General features: G+C 41.1%; 1 protein-coding gene across 1 annotated transcript in view; it reads left to right on the forward strand.

The window, feature by feature from the left end:
• The window catches only part of gria3b (glutamate receptor, ionotropic, AMPA 3b), a gene marked incomplete at its 5' end in the record, with an annotated part of 80,404 nt that overhangs the window by 37,184 nt on the left and 22,525 nt on the right, over positions 1–20,695 (forward strand). The window contains 6 exons of the mRNA XM_083914691.1: positions 3,266–3,453; positions 13,872–13,925; positions 15,171–15,332; positions 16,136–16,303; positions 16,853–16,957; positions 19,813–19,917. Coding sequence (XP_083770817.1) covers positions 3,266–3,453; positions 13,872–13,925; positions 15,171–15,332; positions 16,136–16,303; positions 16,853–16,957; positions 19,813–19,917 — 782 coding nt within the window. The remainder of the gene's footprint in view (positions 1–3,265; positions 3,454–13,871; positions 13,926–15,170; positions 15,333–16,135; positions 16,304–16,852; positions 16,958–19,812; positions 19,918–20,695) is intronic.

Consider the following 20,695-nt stretch of genomic DNA (forward strand, 5'->3'; position numbering starts at 1 on the left):
ATATAACTTACTAACTCAAAAAAGCGGATGTAGTGTTAAGCCACTCTATAAACATTATGCAACTTTAAATCTCTCCCTAAATGATTAAACTTGTATTTGTAATCTACACAAACAATATGTGTAGTGAAATGCAGGATGGCATACCCTTAGAGCTGTGCTAAAAGACGCTAGGTGCTATGAATAATAAAATGTGTTTCTGGGTTTACAACACATCATTTGACCGGCTGCAGTGAGCACGACAGCATGTTAAAACTTTCCCTGTCTCAGTGGCATGATTAGCTCTGAGGAGCATGATCAGCAGAAGCCGCAGCATCTGTACAGCAGGGATTTATAGCTGGTCATAAGAAAATCTTGTTGTTGTCCTCGATAATTTATGTAGTTGACTGTATTACATTTTTAGATGCAACACAGCTGTGGGGCTTCTGAAGGAGAAGAGGTGTAAGGGATTTATAGCTTATCTCCATGTTTGAAATAAATATCACCAGCAAAAGCGTTAACTGTATATGAGGGGTCTCCCATGCTGTTTAGGAGGTTGAATCCATTGGATTGGCTGAAGCTTAAATGGAATCTGGTCTGAGAAAAGAGACTGGCAGATGTCAATTTATAGAGAGAAGCATTAGATAACAAAATCATTTATCATTTTTAACTTCCTGGTGGAGATGAAAAAGGAGCCGTCAGTCTTGATGCTGCTGTCAGATTAGGAAGCGCTCAAAGGATTTTTGTTCATTTTTGATTGTGAAGTCTAAATCACTAAACAAGAACTTTTCTGCTGACAGTAGAAAAAAATAAACAGGGGCAAAAGTAATCAATTTCTGGACGGACTATTTACCACCATCAGATCCCATCTCTTAATTTCCATAGAAATGTAAAACTATGGAGGCATGGAATCTTTTTTGTGAATCTTAAATGAATCCAATTGTTCCAACACAGTCCAGGGTTTGCTGGAGGCAGCCTGGAGATGAGAGCTGCACAAATCAGCAATTTCAAAATAAAAGCTCTCTGTGATTCTTATCTGATTGACAGGACATTGTTTCATTTGTTCACATGCACCTCAGACCTTGGAAATGAAAACTGGAAATGAACAGATTTTATTTCGACACAACAGACAGATACTCACATATGAAGCCCAAGTCCCTCTAGTATTTCCCCGTGAGCGTTTGTATTTCCTTTTGACATTTAAAATCTTCTGAGACATGTCATTGTGTCTTTCAAGCAGCACAGGAATCAACGATTGCATTGTTACTTCATATGCATAAGCTGACGTATAGTCCACGTGATTACTTTGAGTTAAATGGTTCATTGATGTTTTTACCTTTAGCAGCCATATACTCTGCAGTTTCCAAACCAACAGAGACCATTTTGACCCAGTTAATCTGCATGGCATCTCTTAATGTGAGAGGCTTTTATTGCTGGGAAGACTGCCATGCTATCCAGCTGGCTTGTGGTTGGTGAGGTTCTGAGCATATGCCTGAGGAAAATGAATAATGCATCCACGGTATTCAAACCTCTATTCTGTAACTTTTGCTTTAGGTAGGGGAGATGGGAGAAGGTATGCTACATGAGAGACCGCTGCCGCTGTGCTCATGTAAAAATGATGATACTTCAGAAAAGCTTCAGATGTTTTTTCTCTTCACTTTTTTCTTTCTTTCTTTTTCTGAGGAAAGTGTAGCTTTTGTCCAGGTAACATAAAAAGTCAATTTTATGCCCCCAGACTATATTCTTATTGGTATGTGGTGTTTCATGTCAGAAGTTTTGTTCCTCCTAACTAGCTCTGTGACCCAGAATCCACAAAGGGAGTATATATGCGTTTCGGTCTGCCCTCAACATGTCATGTGAACTGTTGTCTCGTGCTACAAGTAACATTCATGAACTATAGGCTGATCTCCTTGGAGATGTGACCTGATAACTGGGTTGCCGGATAACCTTGAGGTCTGGCAGGCTGATGTCTCTAGGCAGTATGCTATTACTCCTCTGGACAGATGACACACTGCTTGCTGTGCCACTCACCAAAAGATCATCTGGTCGAGACAAGGCCGGCACAACGGGAGTGCAGATGCACGTAGCGCAGTAGTCTCAGAGCATTAACTAGAAAGAAAAAAAATGCTGCAGGACCATTCAGATGGAATGTAAGGAAATGCAACAGCAGAGAAATTAAGAGAGTCACAAAATGGTTTTCTTGTTATAGCTGTTGTTGTGTCTTTGGTCTCCATGCTGGCTTTGTTAAATGCCTGCAGCCGGTTCATAGAGATAAGGTTGTACAGAGAAATGGCTCAAAGTAAAAAAAAAAGAAAATGTATGACAAATGTTTACTTTGCACACTGCTTTTCGGAGTGTTAGACAATTTGCATAATACCAAGTCACATATGATATTAATATTAATCGTCAAATAAGATCGGTATAAGTCTGAATGTGTGCAGGAATGTGCTGGCTCTTGTTCCCTTTTCTGTATCAGTTAACCACATGACGGACATTGAAAAATGAGTTGAGAAGCTTTTCGTACATGCAGTTTGCAATTCATTGTCCATGGCTTAATGAAATACCAATAGTGTGCTTGAATCTCCCTAATAACCTTCTTGTTCATTCTCGCCCGTTGTACATTGGAGAAGAGTTGAACCATTTTTAGTTCAGCTTGTGCTATGTGCAATCTATCCAGGAATAGGACTACATAATTCATTTTGTGGTATGTGATTTGACCACAGTGTTTCTGAACGCTTTGTTAAATGAAAATATTTCACGTGTGAATTAATCATTAGAAGAGCTCATTCTCCATTCTTCTAGTAGCATAATGATCTCTTTCCACCACTGGCCTGGATGAATCTTTCATTGTCTTTATCTTTAAATGAGTTGGCACAATCCTCGAAGGAGACACGGGCCACGGTATGTTTCACCACACTGTCAAAGTTAACATGTGGCTGAGCTAAGTGCTGTAATTTAATTGATGCCAAGCGCAATAACATCACCCACTGATCTTTTAATAATATGGAGATACGATTCCTGTCATTTCACTTCATTATGATATTGCCATCTCAGTATGCAAATGTAAATTCACAATCACTTCTACGCTTGCATAAAAAGTCTAGACTCTAGGCAATATTTTAGCGGGCCTGCAGACTTACTAACTTTAGATTGTAATGAGATGGCCTTTAACCTTTGGATTCCAGCAGAAACCTCTCTAGAATAAATTTGCATCCTCTCACTTCTTGCATAACTGTTACTGTGCAGCAGTCTCTTTTGTGTCTAATCCTTTGGGTCTTACTCTCTCTAGGTTTCTCTATACTGCAGGCCATCATGGAGGCAGCGGTAGCTAACAACTGGCAGGTGACCGCTCGCTCTGTTAGCGGCACAACAGATGCAGCAGAGTTCAAGCGAATCATTGAGGAGATGGACAGGCGGCAGGAGAAGCGCTTTGTGATTGACTGCGAGGTGGACAGGATCAACACCATACTAGAACAGGTGAGCCTCATACTCACTGCACATGTGGTAATGCCTATAGATTATATCCATCAAACCTTGTGGTTGCTTCGAGCTTCATATCACATTATTACCAATCAAATGTTCAGAGTAACAAATATTAAAGGCCCCCACCAATTGTACATTTAAATTTATTTGATCATGGTGATCTTGAGTTGGACTGAATCAGATCAGAATCAGGATCAGAAATACTTTAATAATTATATTTAAATTGGCAGAATTTACTAACAATAACTAGGTGTGTGGAGTAGATACGGTTACATCATCCCTAGCCTGGTATAACCGGACTAATTGCAAACACTGTACTAGTCTGGAACCTCCCTGTCAAGTGTCGTTATCAATGGTGGAGACCAAAATGCCTTTGGACACCTTACCTACATAACACCTATAACCAATCACAGCAATGAAATGGTGGTGCTTGCTTCGTGAAAAACAATGGCTCCTGGGGTAAAAATGTTCTCAAATCAAACCTAAACACTACGCTGAAATGTGTTTCTGACAACATTTTATGTGGGAAATAGGTTCTAGAGAGTCTTGATTTATATTTGATCAACAATGCCTAGTTTGATCTGAGTTTTCGTGAACCTGGTAAACTGTGTTGTATGCTGTCGGTCATACGCACGATTTCCAGCTGATGCAAATCTGTCTGAATGGGAGAGGATCCAGACGTATCTGCCAAAACAAATGAATTATTATCCTTGCAGCACTTCATTCCCTCAGGGGTTGATGGAGATAAAAAGAAAAAAAAGCCACAATGAGGAGTTCAGTAAATTTTGGACTCTGGTTGACTGTAATTTGACTCCAAATAAATGCTATAGTAAATATAAATGATTTACCCCCAAGCAGCTAAAAAATCAGTCAACGCATGTTAAATTTTTTCTCATCCCCTAACTTTATGGACTTGCTTGAGTGTCTCATTCATTTGGAGAATCTTCAAGTCTATAAATCAGTATCTCAGAATGGACTAAGATCCTCTGTAGATATTTGTACTACTGCTTGTTTTGCATTTGAGTTTTTACAAATAGCTGATGAATGTGAGGCACAGAAGTTATCCTACCTATCTGAGGAGCTCAGTTTGGAGTTGTTTTGTTGCTACGTTTGAGGCTAGCATGTTTGAAAATCAGAACATACTGAAGCTGCCCGAAAGCCTCGGGTGAGAGGTCCGAATGTGAGAAGCAATTTATGGGACCGCTGGATGATGCATCCTTTTTAATCCTCCTCTAACAACCCCAGACCCCTCCTTTTCTCTCTCTCACATCCATTGCCCGAGGAGGAAATGAAAGGTCCACCAGTTCTTGTAGTAGTGGAAACACAATTACCATTAATAGATGAGTGGCTATTATGCCATGCATCTCCTCTGTTTGGCTGCTCCGCTCCACCCCACACTCCTCAGTTTGCTGCTGCCTGCTTATGAGGCAATCAGCTCCTGAATTGGATTCTGCTGGTTAGCATTCATTTAGATATTGGCTTCTCACTGCCTCACAATATCCCCTCAACAAATGTTAGTTTCACTTGTTTTTTATGAATCTAATTTGATCCCGGAGTCATAGTTTAAAACAGAATAGCTTTTAGTATTAATTTGCTGTGTCTAATTTAATTCTTGTGCTGCAAATTTCCTCCCTTTTGCGATTCAGGGACTATACTAAAATCTATTCCCTTTTTATGTTTAGAATATGCATCAGCCTTAAGGAAAAGCTTTCATATTAATTACATATCACAATTGAGGCATATTAAGTGTTGTGTTTTTAATTGCCCCCTTCAAACAATAATACGGAGGCAGGGTAATAATCTGTTTGACGTTTCCCTGTGTATTTATTTTTCTTCGAGAGGGAGCTCTTTCTCTTTCCCTTCCTCCACCTCCAGCTAACACCATCATACATGTTTCTACTTGGACTTTGTTTTAGTGCAGAAGGGAAAAAAAGAAAGCTTTTACAACATATTTTACAACAGCTAACCTTCAAAGTAGCAGTGTGCTCAATTTTGCCCCTTGTTTCAGTGACAACCTCAGCGTGGGATTTTTGTTGTTGCTGGAGCTAATTGAAATAATCTGGCTCGCTCTGCCAATACGGATGAGTCACAGGCATTCAGGGAAGCTGCTGGACCTCACTTTGCAGCCGCCCCCTACTGAGCCATACCATTATACACTGAAACGGGAATGGACTGTCTCCCATGAGGACAATCGCACCAAAAATGGCACCCACTGACAGCTGTGTGGAAACACGCTGCTTCTAGCTGCTGCTGCAGTCCTATTAAGCGATGATTATAGACAGATAGTTCAAAAATATTGTCATCAGTTGGATTGCCTTATAGCTTAGGAAAACTTATGCTCACCAATTCGTGTGGTATCATTCGAAATAACGGAAATGTGTTTGTATGATATCTTACAGAATATGACATTCTGTTTAACACTGTGAAACGGCGACTCTAGGTGAAGTCCTGTGTCTTGGGAAGCTCCTCCTAATGACAATTTTCGTGCTCTTATACTACGCTGCATGATTTCCTTCTTTGCTCAACGGAAATTCTACAGTTATAAATACGTGGATCACATACGAATTAGAGAGCATCATTTTTCACAGTTAAAGGTACGAACAATGAATACATGACAGCCTGGATAGTTTCATTTCTGGACAGGAATGAGACCTCGGAGAAAACCTGTGTGCTGAGGCCAGTGTCTGTGTGTCGCAATGTCAACGTGTTGCTTCAATCTGTCAAGGTCGCTGCTATTGAGAGAGGATCATGAGGCAGGACAGATTCAGCCAGCTGATTGCTGGGGGAAATGGGAATCAGCTCAGTGGCTTAGTTTTATGATTTCAGTCGGAGTAATCCCACCACACAATGAATATCCTTATACCAGGCAATGAAGTTCATGGATTGTAGAGCTATCTTGAAAAGCAAGTGTAGGCAAGAGCTTCCACAATTTAAAAAAAACCCCTCTGTGCTGCTCTTCATTAGCACCACTCTTGATCCAGTGGCTGCTTTGGTCCCGATGGGCCTTTGTTGCTCTACAGTACTTAACTGCACTGTGCCACTGTAAAGGGATATCCAGTCGTAACATTTTTAGTCTGTAGTCAGTTTACTTAGTTAGTACCGCACTTTTATTGACAGTGACTATTTTTTGTATCTTAAGAATGTTTATCCAAAACAAAAAATATATATAAGATATATAAAGCTCCACCCAAATGAGCTATTATATTAACATGCTGCCTACATTTAAGTGCAAGTTATTTTGATACTCTGAGCATATTTAGTATTACTATACGTGTAGTATTTTTAAACTGTAGTACTTTCATGTACTTCATCCACTGGGTGTCGTTCAACTAGGGGTTTCAATTAAGAACTATGCTGTGATGTGACTGTATATATATATATATATATATATTTAAAATAACATATATAAATATCTATCATATACATTGTTCTATATCAATTATATCAAGATGTTGAAAAAACAAAGGCCAAACTGTGTTATGTCAATATTCAGGTAATTTGAAATAATACTTTACGTTCTGATCCTTGCACAAAAGTTCATTAAAAAAAATAAAAATACTCATTACTTCTGTCAAGTATTTAAGTACAAAATTATTATCTACTCAATTACCAGAAGACATGCTAAATTGTGATATATATATATATATATATATATATATCATTATGGAGATTTTAGTCATATTGCCTAGCTTTAGGCTCATCATACACACACAAAAACACTGGATGTACCTTACCTTCAGTCGTAAGCACACTCAGCTGAATGTCACTTTTATTAGCTTCATTTATCACCTGACATGATGTAGAAAGATGGCAAGGAAAGTATTTGCATACTGCTGCATCAGGCGCGGTTCTGTTTGCTCGTATAAGAGCAGAGTGAGTCCCCCAACAAATTTGTTTTGGGATGTTGAGGAGAATACTACACCCGGCTTATTATCATGTTATGTTGTAACAACCACTCAGGATTTATCGCCCATAGGACTTTCCCATCAATTCACTGCACTGCAGATAAATTAACCCAATGGCAATCCTTCCCTTACGACAAAAACGGGAGAGACTCTGCCAGCTTTACTCGCTGAATCATATCCAATGAATGTGTTTCATTGAACCGTCTCGGTGTAGGATAATAAATGCTGAGAAAAATGATTGTGGCATTAAAGGGGGGCAGTATAAGCAAGAACAATGATTAAGTTGAAGATAATCATTTATTCCTACCACTTGTCAAAATAATGATTTTTCGAAGTGAGTATGTGTATGCTGGTCTTGAGTATCTGTATGTGTGTTTCACTGTACATATGCTCATGCCAAATGTATCCATCTATGAGATTGCACATATAGCATCGTACGTGCCTTTATTGCACATATAGCATCGTACGTGCCTTTATTGCACATATAGCATCGTACGTGCCTTTATGCTCCTTGCTGGCCGTCTTCCCTCCTGGGATTTCTGTGCTGGAGTCTGCTTGGAGGCAACAACCTGCTCATCACTAGTGTAAAGAGAGGCAGGCGGAGAAAAAAAAAAAAAAAAGAAAGGCGTCTGGGACAGGCCCAGGGCACGCAAGCTGTTCAAAGACAGGCAGGCAGTGAGCGCTCTGCCAGCCACAAAGCTGCATTTTCATGCAGGAAAGAAAAAAACAATAAGAAGTGAAAAGGATTCACAAAAAGAGAGAAAAAAGAGAGGTGCATCTGGGGATTTGTTAGGACAACATTCTGCCGCCTGTAGAGGCATGAAGGGTGGCCATATTGCCTCCCCATGGAGAATTGGAGATTCTCTCCGTCCCTCTTTCTGCTCTTGAATGAAGATGGGAGAAAATCCACAGTTGGAGCTATTATAGAATGTGAAATCATTGTGTTATATCAAATTCGAGAAAGGGTAAGAAATCTGACCATGAGAGTAAAGCAGTTGTGGAAGAGGGAGAGAATGGAAAATAGATTGCCTGCAGCTGATAGGAAAATGTCAGCAATAAAAGGAAGATGATCAACCAGTGTTGTGGATGGCACAGTGAAAAAGGGGAGCAGCATCAACATTCTGTAAAGCAGAGGGTGATATTTGTATGCTCATGAAACATATTGGCAAACATAGATGTAACAAGAAGTATTACGCACTGAAATCAAATCTGAATAAATGCACTCACTGATTTCCTGAAGTTCCTGTACAACACAAAATTTGCCACATAAATTCCATCACTGGCATTCAAGCGTTTCTGGTAACACTCAATTACTTTCTAAAAGATAGAGGAAGAGAGCTAATGTCTTTGCCGATATGAAAGGTGCTCCAGCTTATTGTCCCCCGGCTGCTGAGAGGAGGGGCTGACAGAAATATAGCCAAACCCCTCCTGCTCGACGTAAAGCTGGCTATACGTAGTGCTTTAAATCCCTGGCACAAACCTGGGTGGTTGAGGGCCATTTACTAACTGCGATTATAGAATTAAATGGGATTAAAGTGTTATCATTAAACTGAATGTGACCTACTGACTCCACAGCTGAAAAAGAGGCTGAGACCAGTGTACTGCGACGATTCACACATGTAGTTATAACTGTATGAATAATACCCTCTTATACAGTCTGTAAACTTTTCTTCCTTTATTAATCAAGCAAAAGTACCCTGATCATTTTCAGTGAAAACAGAATGGGACATCTTGCTGTTTCAGAGCCGAGTTTGTAGGAGGGAAAACTAGCATTAGCCTGCCTCATTGCCCTGCGCCATGTGTTGTAGAAGGACTGCAGTCAATGACGGTACTGACAGACAGGCCCCCATCTGATAGAGATATCTGATAAATACCTCTGTCCAAATGAGAACGCAAAAACAACTCCAAATTTCACTGGGCAATTAGTTGGCGATATACACCAAATATGACAACATAAAAGACGGTTGGAAAAAAACACATTTTTAATATCTCAACTCAGGCCACTAATTTGTATTGATATTTTCTACAGACTAGTGCAGTTCCCATTTGTGGTCGGCCTGTTCAGAGTGTGCCTGTTCCGAACAGCGTTGTTGGCGGGTGTGGAGGGGTTGCGTACCCTTTCGTAGCACGTGGCTGTTATGGATGAATGACTGTCTGGCCTATTACTTAGCCCCCCGGAAGTGCTTTACACTCTTAGGTCCTCAGCAGTACACCCGCCAGGTCGACTGGATGAACATTTCTTGAGACATGCGAATGAACAGTCATACATGCTTACATACACAGACAGATATTCCTTCCTTTATAGCTATATAATGCTGCTACAGCGCCACCTTCAGGCAAAATGGCACCAAATTTGTCAGGGCCATTTAGACATCATATTTTCACATGCCCACCAAATGTGGTTGCAATAGCCCAAACCTTTTTGGAGATACGAAAACCAAAAATCTGAAAAAGTAACCAGTAACCAGAGATATTCTGTAGCAAATTGATTGATGATTGCTCAAAAATGTGTAGTGATGTGAGTCCTCGGGACCCATGGGTGTTCACTTGAGTGGGTCCCAAGAAAATTGAGCGGGTCCAAGGCCTCTTTATTTTTTTCACCGTCCTCCCAGAACCACCCAAAACACACTCTAAGCTATCCTGAAACGAACGTGGACCATTCCAAATCCCAATTCTTTGTTTTTCTACATTATCATTAGTTTAATACAACATTGTACAAATTATTACATGATCAAGCATCGACCTTCTCATTTTAATTCATCTGAAAATATTAGATTAGACACTAGAGATGAATAAGTCATGCCAAATACTGTGGTGGATCCTGATAAAACATAATGGTCCTCCTCTCTGTCCAAAAAGTATAAATATCCCTCACATGTCACCCAAATCTCATGCACTGTTTCATCATACTGATGTAGCTTTAACTTTCTGAGCTAATTTAATACTAACACATAACACGCACTTCATGAGGCATTTCTCCCTATCGCAAAAAAAACAGAACAAGACAGACAAAAGACAGGGATTCCTTGCTTTATAGTTAGATTCATTGGTTATTTGCAAAAATAAGGAACCAACTGAAATAGACATCATATACAACAGGCCTAATGCAAATGGCATAATGTACTCGTTTAGTTCTTTGCGTTTTTTATATCTCAGGAAGAGGCTCAAAGTAATTGAATCATTATTTGCTCATCTTTTATATTCCTCAGTGAATGGTATTGTATTTACAAACTCTGCAGAACCTATAATTTTCAGCCTCCTTCTGTGTTGTGGCAAACTCCACAATGGAAAGGGCAAACTTGGAGGAAAACGAGCGGTCTGGCGTGTATTGAGGATGTGTAGCTGTAGTTTAGCTCTATGTCTGGCCAGGCAGAGCGCCCACAAGTCTGGATCAGGGTGAAGTCAAGGTCATCCTGGTTGTCTGTCGCTATCAGGCTCTAGTCTGCAAAATACTGGCTCTCCTTCAGCAGCGAACTAAAAGGTGATGGAGCCAGTTTGTGGAACCGATGTGCAAGAGGGCACACTGTATAAATAAGAGGAATGTTATTATCAAAGGGGTATTACAGTAAACACTTCTTCTCCTCACTGTCACTGGGAAACACAGTAATTGGTAAGATGGGTTGTGTTTGTATGTATGTGCTCTAAAAGCCATTAACAGTATGAGAAATCAAATCAAATCGTTTTTGAAAGATGATGCAAAGTCACGCAAGTCTGTGCTTTTGGACAATATCCTAGACATCCTAACCCAACCATTCAGATGAATATTCACACACCGATGGTTCAGTGGGAGCAGTTTGGGGCTCAGTGCCTTGCCCATAAAAACTTTGATATGCGGACTGCGGAAGCTGGGCTGTGTTGAAAGTGGATTTTCTTTTTGCTTTTGAACTTGGCGATCTGTTTTTCTGCTTTCAGTCTTTATGCTAAGCTTAGCTAATTATGTTGGGAGAGCTACGAATAGAGTGACATCATTCATGTCTTACTAATCACAATTTGACCATCAGACTGCATTGTATATTTAAATAGATATATTGATATTTGAGTATAAATTATTGTCCAAGGTTACCCGCCAAAAGAGCTAGTTCAAAGCTCCCACAGATTTAAATGATCTAGTTCACATTCATAGTTTGAATTCTGAACTAAGTTCAAGTCCTAAAAAAAAAGGGTTTATATTCATTTCTTCCGTTTTTTTGTTTTTTTATATGAACTGCCCGGAGCTACCGTATTCTTTTTCAGTTGAACCTGCAAGCCCACTTGTAACCCCCCTTGGAACGATCTTTTCCTTCCACTGGAGGGAAACATTAGCCTTATTATGAATTTCCTTGATTGTGTGCAGGTTAAACAAACAAGACACCACATGTTAATGAGTGAGCTAGTCGTTGGTAGTTGTATTTTTGAACTATGAAGAGAACCAGCTGTTTCCAGCCTTTAGTCTAAGCTAATCAGGTCTGGGCTCCAGCTCTGCAGACATGAGATTAGCATTATTTTTTTCATCTCATTCTCAAAAAGAAAGCAAACAAGTGTAGTCCCCCAAAACTATGCCTCCAAATGTCTGTAATTTAACAGCATTTTGAACTGCTGCTGATTTGTGTACACCATTGAGCCAGAAATTAAGTTGTATCAGACTAAATATTGTTTCTGATAATAGTGGGTTACTGCACAAATAATATGGGATTTAGAAGGAAATACAAAAGAATCATATATTATCAACTCCATTAAAAGATAGTCATCACAATCTGCTGTATCAGAGAGATTTAGGGACAGGCATTCATCAGTGCATAACAGCAAGTAACAATGACATCTCTGCGTCTGAACTGGAGTCTGGTGTTGCTGTTGAGGAGAGGTTGTCATGATCTGGCCGGAGGTTCTGTGTATCTCTGTGTCATCAGTGTCGTGCTGTGTTTCATCCCAAGGTTGCTGCTTGTAGCTGTTGCCAGGCCGGCTGTGAGCTGCAGGCAGCAGAAAGGGAGTGAGGCCTTTCTCTACCTAGAACCAGGGCAGGTGTGAGGAGGCTTACGGCCTCAGTCAAGGTTAAGACACTGTGAAGGCATTCGGAGCTGTGGGGTTTTTCCGAGAAAATTCTAAAAGTCTGAAAGTTAGACTTGTGAAGAATTACAGTGGGATCTTTAACTCCATGAGATTTCTTTCTCATGGAGCTGTCTGTCAGTTCACGTTAGACACAGATTGATGGATTCTCAAAGCCAACTCCTGTTATTGCATTCATATCAGTTCATTTCCTCTTTGTTTCCATTCCACTTTCTTGGTTTGTTCCCCTCCGTCTGATATACTGCAGTGTTGGAAGTTTTGATCCCCTAATGATGGGGAAGCTGTCATCGAACGCTGACCAACCCAAGCAGCTTGGTAGCGTGATTGAAAGGCTTTGTGTTTTTGTGCTCCCTCGTGCGGCGCACTTTGTAAAAAATATCTTCATCATGGACAACATTCAGATCATGAGAGAAGTGGTTTATTTCATTCAGGAGGGTCCTCAGTCCAAACAAGGATGATTGTTTGGTGCTACTGTATACTAGTGCATCCAGGTCAAAATTCACGGATGCTGAATTAAAAGCTGTAATTGTTAGGTGAAACTGAGAACGTCCTTCAAAGATTTATTTCTTTTTTGCAGCCCCGGATGGGAAGATACATGTTTGTTCTCCATCACTTAGTTGGAATGTCGTAAACGATCCGCAGTAACAAATATCCAACGTCCCCGGCTTAACACGCACACACACAAACAGATGATAAACTGACAGTTTGTTTTTGTGACAGAGCCAGAACATGTGCAAACATGCTGATTTTGCTGTAAACTTGTGTTGCTGTGTTTGTAGAACGCAGATGAAAACTGAGACATGGTTGACAGGTTTCTGAGTGGCAGCCGCTCAGAAGTCCGTCCATACAGCAGACTGCAAACTCATAAATAACAGACCTCACGAGGCCCAGTTGAAAACCCTATCCAGCCTGTAATGCTCAAAAAAGCCAGGACAATTTAGAGTCCTGCTGTTTGATTTATCTGTAGGCCAAGAACAAAAAGAAGAAAATCTAGAATAAAAGACAGCATATGGTTGGTTCTACAGTGATGGAATGGCTTAGAACACCACTTACTATTTTCAGACAGGCTGCGTGGGTTGAAACATGCTGTTATGCTCCAAAGGTGTGATATTTTCAAAGCAGAGCGAGATCTACATCTTACTGCCTCACTGTAAATCCCTTTGAAATGTTATTTCCTATTTCTACCTTCTGTCCAACAGTTGAGGACTCATATCTCTGCACCGTGAGTGGTGTTCCACATTGTTCCTGTTTCCATGTCATTATCAGCTCCTCCTTGCTAAACACATCCTCTAACAGCTCTTGTTATTCCGCAGTCAACTTTGCTTTGTTTCAACTTCAGTGGCATCCTGCATGCTTGCAGGATGCTGCTGTATTTACAAAGATTGTTGTATCCACTTATACAAGCCGTGGTTCTTAACTCTCATCTCATGGGTGGTTTACTGTATCAATGTTTTTCTCCCATAGGTTGTGACCCTGGGGAAGAACAGTCGTGGTTACCACTACATTCTGGCCAATCTTGTGAGTAATAACTGAGCCGCTCCCCTGGGTGGGAGTGAAACTTGTTTTTTGCTGCATGTGAAGGGACTTAGTCTCAGCCATGAGCACAAATGTGCATGCACAATAAGTGGATTATAGGGTTTTGTATGACATAAGGAAAAAAACATTGTATATATTTGTGCCATTTCTCTTTAATGTATATATAGTGCATATTATGTTTGTTGCTCATGTCTAATCAATCAGAATCCAGCCGTTGGTCTACATTGTGTATAAATTAAGGGTCCCATATTATTATTTCAATGTTTTCTTTTTATCATAAAGCAAGTCGAGGTGCTATATACGTTTATACTGTGAAAGAATCAAAATGAAATGCTACATATTCAGAAACTGTGCCTCTAAAGCAGCTGTCAGGACTTCTATATAGTTGTAATGTCACACATTATACTATAAATAGGTAGATATGCAGTTAGAGTCCTTCCCTGGCCTAGAAACACTAGTCTACTAGTCCACTACTAGTCCTAGTAGAAAACCCCAAACAGTATGGAGCTGAAAATGAGCAGAATATGGACTTAATATATATATTCATTATTTTAATGTCCTAAACAATAAATGAACAGCATTTAACCTTTTTAAGCATTTTTGGAGGGCAGCCATCTTTAACTCCTACTCTGGGGAGGGACATTTTCATTTAGCCTTGATATTAGCATGAGAGTTTTAAAGTAGAGGCTGGCCCTGCTCTCACTCACTGATCCCCTGCTGCTGTTTCCCCGACTTTAGAAGATGCGATTATGCAGCAGTCAAACACAAGTCCTTGCATGCCATGACACAATGCCACACTTTAAAAAACAGCAATTTGACCATAAAAGGAAATAACTCCATGTCATAGCTCTAGGGTGAAAAACGGAAATTTAAAGGCAGCTGAAGCAGTAAAGGTTTTTGAAATGCAATAGAGTTTCTTTTTTCTTTTACATGGAAAAGTGATATAAATAAACCAGGACAGCTGATCCAAGTCACATATTTTGTCTTCTACATGATCTGACACAAACTCTCCGGTATTTACTGGCAGATATTTTTTTTATATGTAAATGACTACAGGTTACACCACGACAAAAGAAACATTTGCCTCGGTGTAAAGGAAAACACGTTTCCTGCTCATACAGCAGAGTTCATAATAAACTGCACCTTGCAAACTGCCAGGATAGGTAATAAAGGAAAATATGTGACATGAGTCTCTTCCTCCCTCGTTCCCCTTTTGTCTTATCTCAGGGATTTACCAATGTGAGCTTGGACAAAGTCTTCGCCGGTGGAGCCAACATTTCAGGGTTTCAGATAGTCAACCCTGAGAACCCGATCGTGCAGCAATTTATGCAGCGCTGGGAGCGGCTAGATGAAAGAGAATTCCCAGAAGCCCGAAACACTCCTCTGAAGGTACTTTGCTTGCAAGGCCTTTCATTGCGTATGCAGAATACAACGATCATCCCTTCTTGATGTGCTCTCTATCGGTAATTCTCCTCTCATCCTCTGTTTGCCTTTGTCATTCTGTCTTCCTCCCACCCCTCGATTCTTCGTCTTTGCTTTGCATCCCTCCCAGCAATCAATATATTGATAGGCAGTGCAAGGCAAGGTTATATCGCAGCTTCAATTTACATCTAATTAAACAATGATCAAGGAAGAAATGGATTTTGAATGGCATTTAATTAGATTTTGTCATGGTGCAGTGGTCAACAAACAAGTGGCTCAACCCTCTGTGGTGAAAAGGTCAGGCAAAGTTGGAGGGGAAGTGCGTGGGAGATAAAATCACGCATTAATGCTTCGTTTACTTCCTGACTCTGCACTAAAAGTTTTAAAAGAGGTCCTGACCGTCAGGCAAATCTTAACTTTTCTAATCAAATCTGTAGAATCAAGCTATTTTTATCATAAGCAAAGTGTCAAAGCTTGCGTACACCCCACCCACACTGACCTGACCGGGGGGCACTGACATGCACAACTGAAAGCAACACAGATTTCCCCTCATTTTCACTGTGATTAATTTTTTTGCAAACAGATTAATTTGAAAAAAATGTATATTCCTATAAAAATAAAACCCTGTATTTTACTCTTGCAAAACACGGTATAAAGTTATACATCTATAAACCTGTAAAGGCTTTACTACAAAAACTAATCTTATCTCATCTTCTTTTCTCTCACCATGTGTTCTTGTCTCACTATGCTTTCTTTTTGATTTTGTACAGTATACTTCGGCTCTGACCCATGATGCCATTTTGGTGATAGCAGAGGCTTTCAGGTACCTGCGACGCCAGCGTGTGGACGTCTCTCGCCGGGGAAGCGCTGGAGACTGCCTAGCCAATCCCGCTGTACCTTGGAGCCAAGGCATCGACATCGAGAGGGCTCTCAAAACGGTAGGGGGTGGGCTGGAGAAACAGAGAGAGAGAGAGAGAGGCACACTGATAAGTAAAGAAAAGGCTAGAAGAAGTGAAGCAGAGATAGGGAGTGAGAGTGTGATAAAGATGGAAAGTGACAGAGAGAAGGGGAGAGAGCGTAGAGCTGTTCTCCTCCCTTTGCCCCCAGATATCTCTACACAGAGCTCACTCAAATCCAGGGCCTCATTAGCATTAAACTACCATTTTTATTAAAGCGTATCCAGTTCATCATTTGATTAACAGAATGTGCACTCCAATACCTCCATGGACACAAGCACCTTAATACCAGCTATATATGCAAAGTGATGGCTTATACACATTCCTGTGTGTGTGTGTGTGTGTGTGTGTGTGTGTGTGTGTGTGTGTGTGTGTGTGTGTGTGTGTGTGTGTGTCTGTCTGTCTGTCTGTCTGTCTGTCTGTCTGTCTGTCTGTCTGTCTGTCTGTCTGTCTGTCTGTCTGTCTGTCTGTCTGTCTGTCTGTCTGTCTGTCTGTCTGTCTGTCTGTCTGTATCTCCCTCCCTCGTGGCAGGTTCAAGTGCATGGTATGACTGGGAACATCCAGTTTGACAACTACGGCCGCAGGACCAACTACACCATCGATGTTTATGAGATGAAAACAGGTGGGCCGAGGAAGGTAAGTCGGAACAGTGACCTCTATCAACTCTCATCCATCAACTTTCAGATCCAGACCTGATCAAAAAACCTTTTGCAAAACACAGCCAACAGCTGGCACCTATCAAGGTTGGTTCATTACTTGTCAAAGTCGTGGAATTTGGCCAACATGTAATTTGAAATGGTTTATTGATCACCTGTGCTGAAGAATTAAACTTGTAAATGTTGGCCACATGTTTAGGCCAGACCGTCACCAAGATAACGGCTGTATAGGTTTATTGTGTCCCCACAGTCACGTGTTTAAAACAGCCTCTGTGCTGTGAGATACTAGCGGTCGCTTTGGCAGTAAGCTATAATTGCAAGCGTGTAGGACCTCGGTCTCCCAGAGTTCCTTTTGGAAGTTCAGTTTTGACTGCATGACGTCAGTAGTAGGGATAGGTACGAGTAGTCAAGTCCAAGATTGAGGGATGGTTTCAGTTTCTCAAAGGCCGATCGAGTACTCGTTTTTCTAAATATATTCTTAGAACGCAACGCATCTTCCTGCATGTATAAAGATGCACAGCAATACAGGGACGTTGCGGCCCTTAACGTCACTGCTTTCCCCCTCCATGTCGTCTGGGCCTAGCACAGTAACCTTGTCATGTGTCACATGGAGTTATTTGAGAAGGGAACTGCTTGAGGAATCAATCACTCACGCCCCTCCCTAGTCAGTTGATTGGCAGCTCTCACCTGTATGATGCGGCATGATGCCTTCACATGCACCACACTGATAGGAGGTCCAAAGAGAGAAGGGGAACGGCATAAAAAGTGGCACTGGGCGGTGCAGTTGATTTTAGCGCAGGAAAGTCGCCACGGACATATTTCTTTGCAAAACAGCAAATACAAGCTCTTTCATTAGTGGGCCATATGCCATTGTTTTAACTTACTCTTTGATAGATAGTGACTAACAGACAATTTACTAGATGAAAATCTCGGTCATAGATGTAATTTTATGTGTCATTGCCAGTTGACCTGGTACGTCATTTAGGTGTAAGGGCACGTTGGTTTAAGCATGCCAAAATGTTGCCCTACATTTTTTTGAGAAAACTCATCTGAGCATGATTGTGTAAAAGTAGCAAAAAAAAATGAGACACTTCTGCCTCCGTTTATTAAAGTACTAAGGGCTTTTGCAGTCGTATGGGAGCAGCAGGCCTGACAGGACAGTGCAGAGTAATGCTAATTGCCTTCCTTTACCTCTGTTAGGTAGCAGCACTGATGAGCTATCCCAAGCATCACAAGCCACACAAATCACACACAGCCTGGGATCTGATAGCTAAAACTGTCCTATCAAAAGAATGATATAAGACTATTTCTGTGCCATGTGATAGCGCAGATATGATTTTTGGTCCTCTCCTGACAGTAATTACCATTCAGATAACCAATTACTATAAAGGGGATCCAAGAATTCCTCTGGCTTCTCTTCAAAATGGTGATTCCCATCGCTACATTCACATTATAACCGGTACCATATGATGACCTTTGGTTTTATTTCATTACTTCACCGGGTTCCAAGTGACAGCTGTGACTTTCTCGTTAGCTGAATAAGTGTGGGCTCAGTCTGATATGACGTGTGATTCTGCCCCCTGCCTTGCAGGAATCTCAGGCCTACACTTCAGTTAGCATCCCTCTCAGCCATCCCCGCACAGCCAAACAGAGAGGATGGAGAGAGAGAGTGGGAGAAAGGAGATCAGAGGGGAGAGAGTAACGGAGTGAGGGAAAATTAGACAAGCAGGGCAGCAGTTTGTCAGGACCTAGAGCCCCAGTCACCCCACTGACAGTTCGAGGATGAAGGTTCTTAGCTGTGACTGTCACAAGTGATGTATGGGCTGATATCTGTCCTAGCTGCTCAGGGTGAGATCAGGTCTTCGCCTCTGGAGCAGCACTCCACAACACAGCGCCCCCCTCAACCCCACCCGAACCTCCACCCCCACGCCACCATCGCGACCCCCGACTAGCACTTCTCAAATATCATTCTCGAACATGACAGTAAACATTCAGAGCTTTCTTTATAACTATAAACACAATTTGGAGCTTGATACCATACAATGAAGTTTGAGAAGTTTACTGCTTTCTAGCGCCTCCACTTGGTGTTTAAAAACTCTGCACTGCTGTACACCTGTCTGGCCCCAACATTTAAAGATCTGAGGCGAAGAAAAAATGTGGACCAGATGTGAGGAGGAAAGTCCTCGCCAGCAACAGTTAGACTATTGGCAGCAACATATGCAACATGTTTCATCGTGAGCCAGAGCAGCCATTATTTCAGATGGGCAAACAAACACTTGACATTGGTTTGACTTAAGCATCTGTACAGCAGAATACAGAAAAACTGCAGTGGCAGGACTGTGCAGAAGAAACCAGGGAGCCTCTGAAATATTATGCTAAATTATTAAACGTGTATGCAGTTCACAGGCCTAAATATCAATTATTTACCATAAAACTTCGGCAGCTGCAGGTGGCGGGGGGGGGGGGGGGGGGTCAAGAGCTCATGCAGTTCAGCTCCTGCACATTTGGCTGTTCGGATGTAGATCATATAAAGAGATCTTCATAACATCTTTGATCATGACACTAACTGCATGCTGAATGTAGAAATTTCAACCGTTACTTCCATGTAAATAGATCAGATTACTGATTACTGCTGTTTTAGCATTCTGCTCATTTGCTGCTATTTTGGACAAACTTTAGGGCAAAGCCAGAAGGCCTCTGGGAAATGCAGTGCTGTTTTAATGAGCCCTGTATCATGGCAGTTCCCAGTAATACTTAGAAGTGTCCCTGCTAGTGTTTATACTTACTTATCCACAGTGTTGGAATGCATCACTAACCACTGTTTTCTTTTTGCAGATTGGGTACTGGAACGAGTACGCACGATTTGTAAATATTATGGACCCGCAGGTCTCCAACGACTCCTCAGTGGAAAACCGAACGATTGTGGTCACTACTATTATGGTACACTTTCCATGCAGTTTTAAATGTTTCACGTATTCTGCCACTCAAGGTCATGGTGTTGATTCCAATGAGTGATACATTCTGTCCTGGGCGGGTAGAACCACATCTTTTTTGTGTTGCTTTCCATCCACTCACTACACGTTGAAACAGTCAGTCCAAAACGGGGGAGTGTTTCAACTGTATCCGTGTGGGTGTCAAAGCATTTTGATTTTCCATACTTCAGTGGCCTGTCGTAGCAGTGACATCACAATAATGGTATAAATGATAATGGTTGACTCCATCAATTACAAAAAGCATACAAACGCATACGTAAGTAGACCTGTCTGTCCTCATCAAGTAAATGTTCAATGACACTTGGGATAGACTGGCCGAAGAATGAGTAGAGGATGATTCTGCAATGGATCCTCAAGCCGGGCAAAGCAAAATGAACAGTATTGGAGGAGGGATAAGCAGGTGTGGTGTTATTCCTCGTTATCACCTCTCCAATCTATTTTGTACTGCTCCATGTGTTCTGTGTTGAAGTATAACTTCCAGTCAGTGATTTAGGAGGAAATATTTTCTGGGAAATTTCCCTGACCAAAGTATAATAAACAATCAAAATATCTTGGATTTATTCATTTTAGACTGTATTTACTCAACTAAATTTTGTTTCCAGTTCAAATGTATTTTCTCACTGCATAATGGCATCATTGCCAGGTGCAGTACCTCATTCATGGCAACAAACATTTTAAAATGATAATGAAAGAATATTTGGAAAGTGTTAAGGATCAGTAGTTAG

Source organism: Echiichthys vipera (assembly GCF_963691815.1).
Source record: "Echiichthys vipera genome assembly, chromosome: 6".
Classification (NCBI taxonomy): Eukaryota; Metazoa; Chordata; class Actinopteri; order Perciformes; family Trachinidae; genus Echiichthys; species Echiichthys vipera.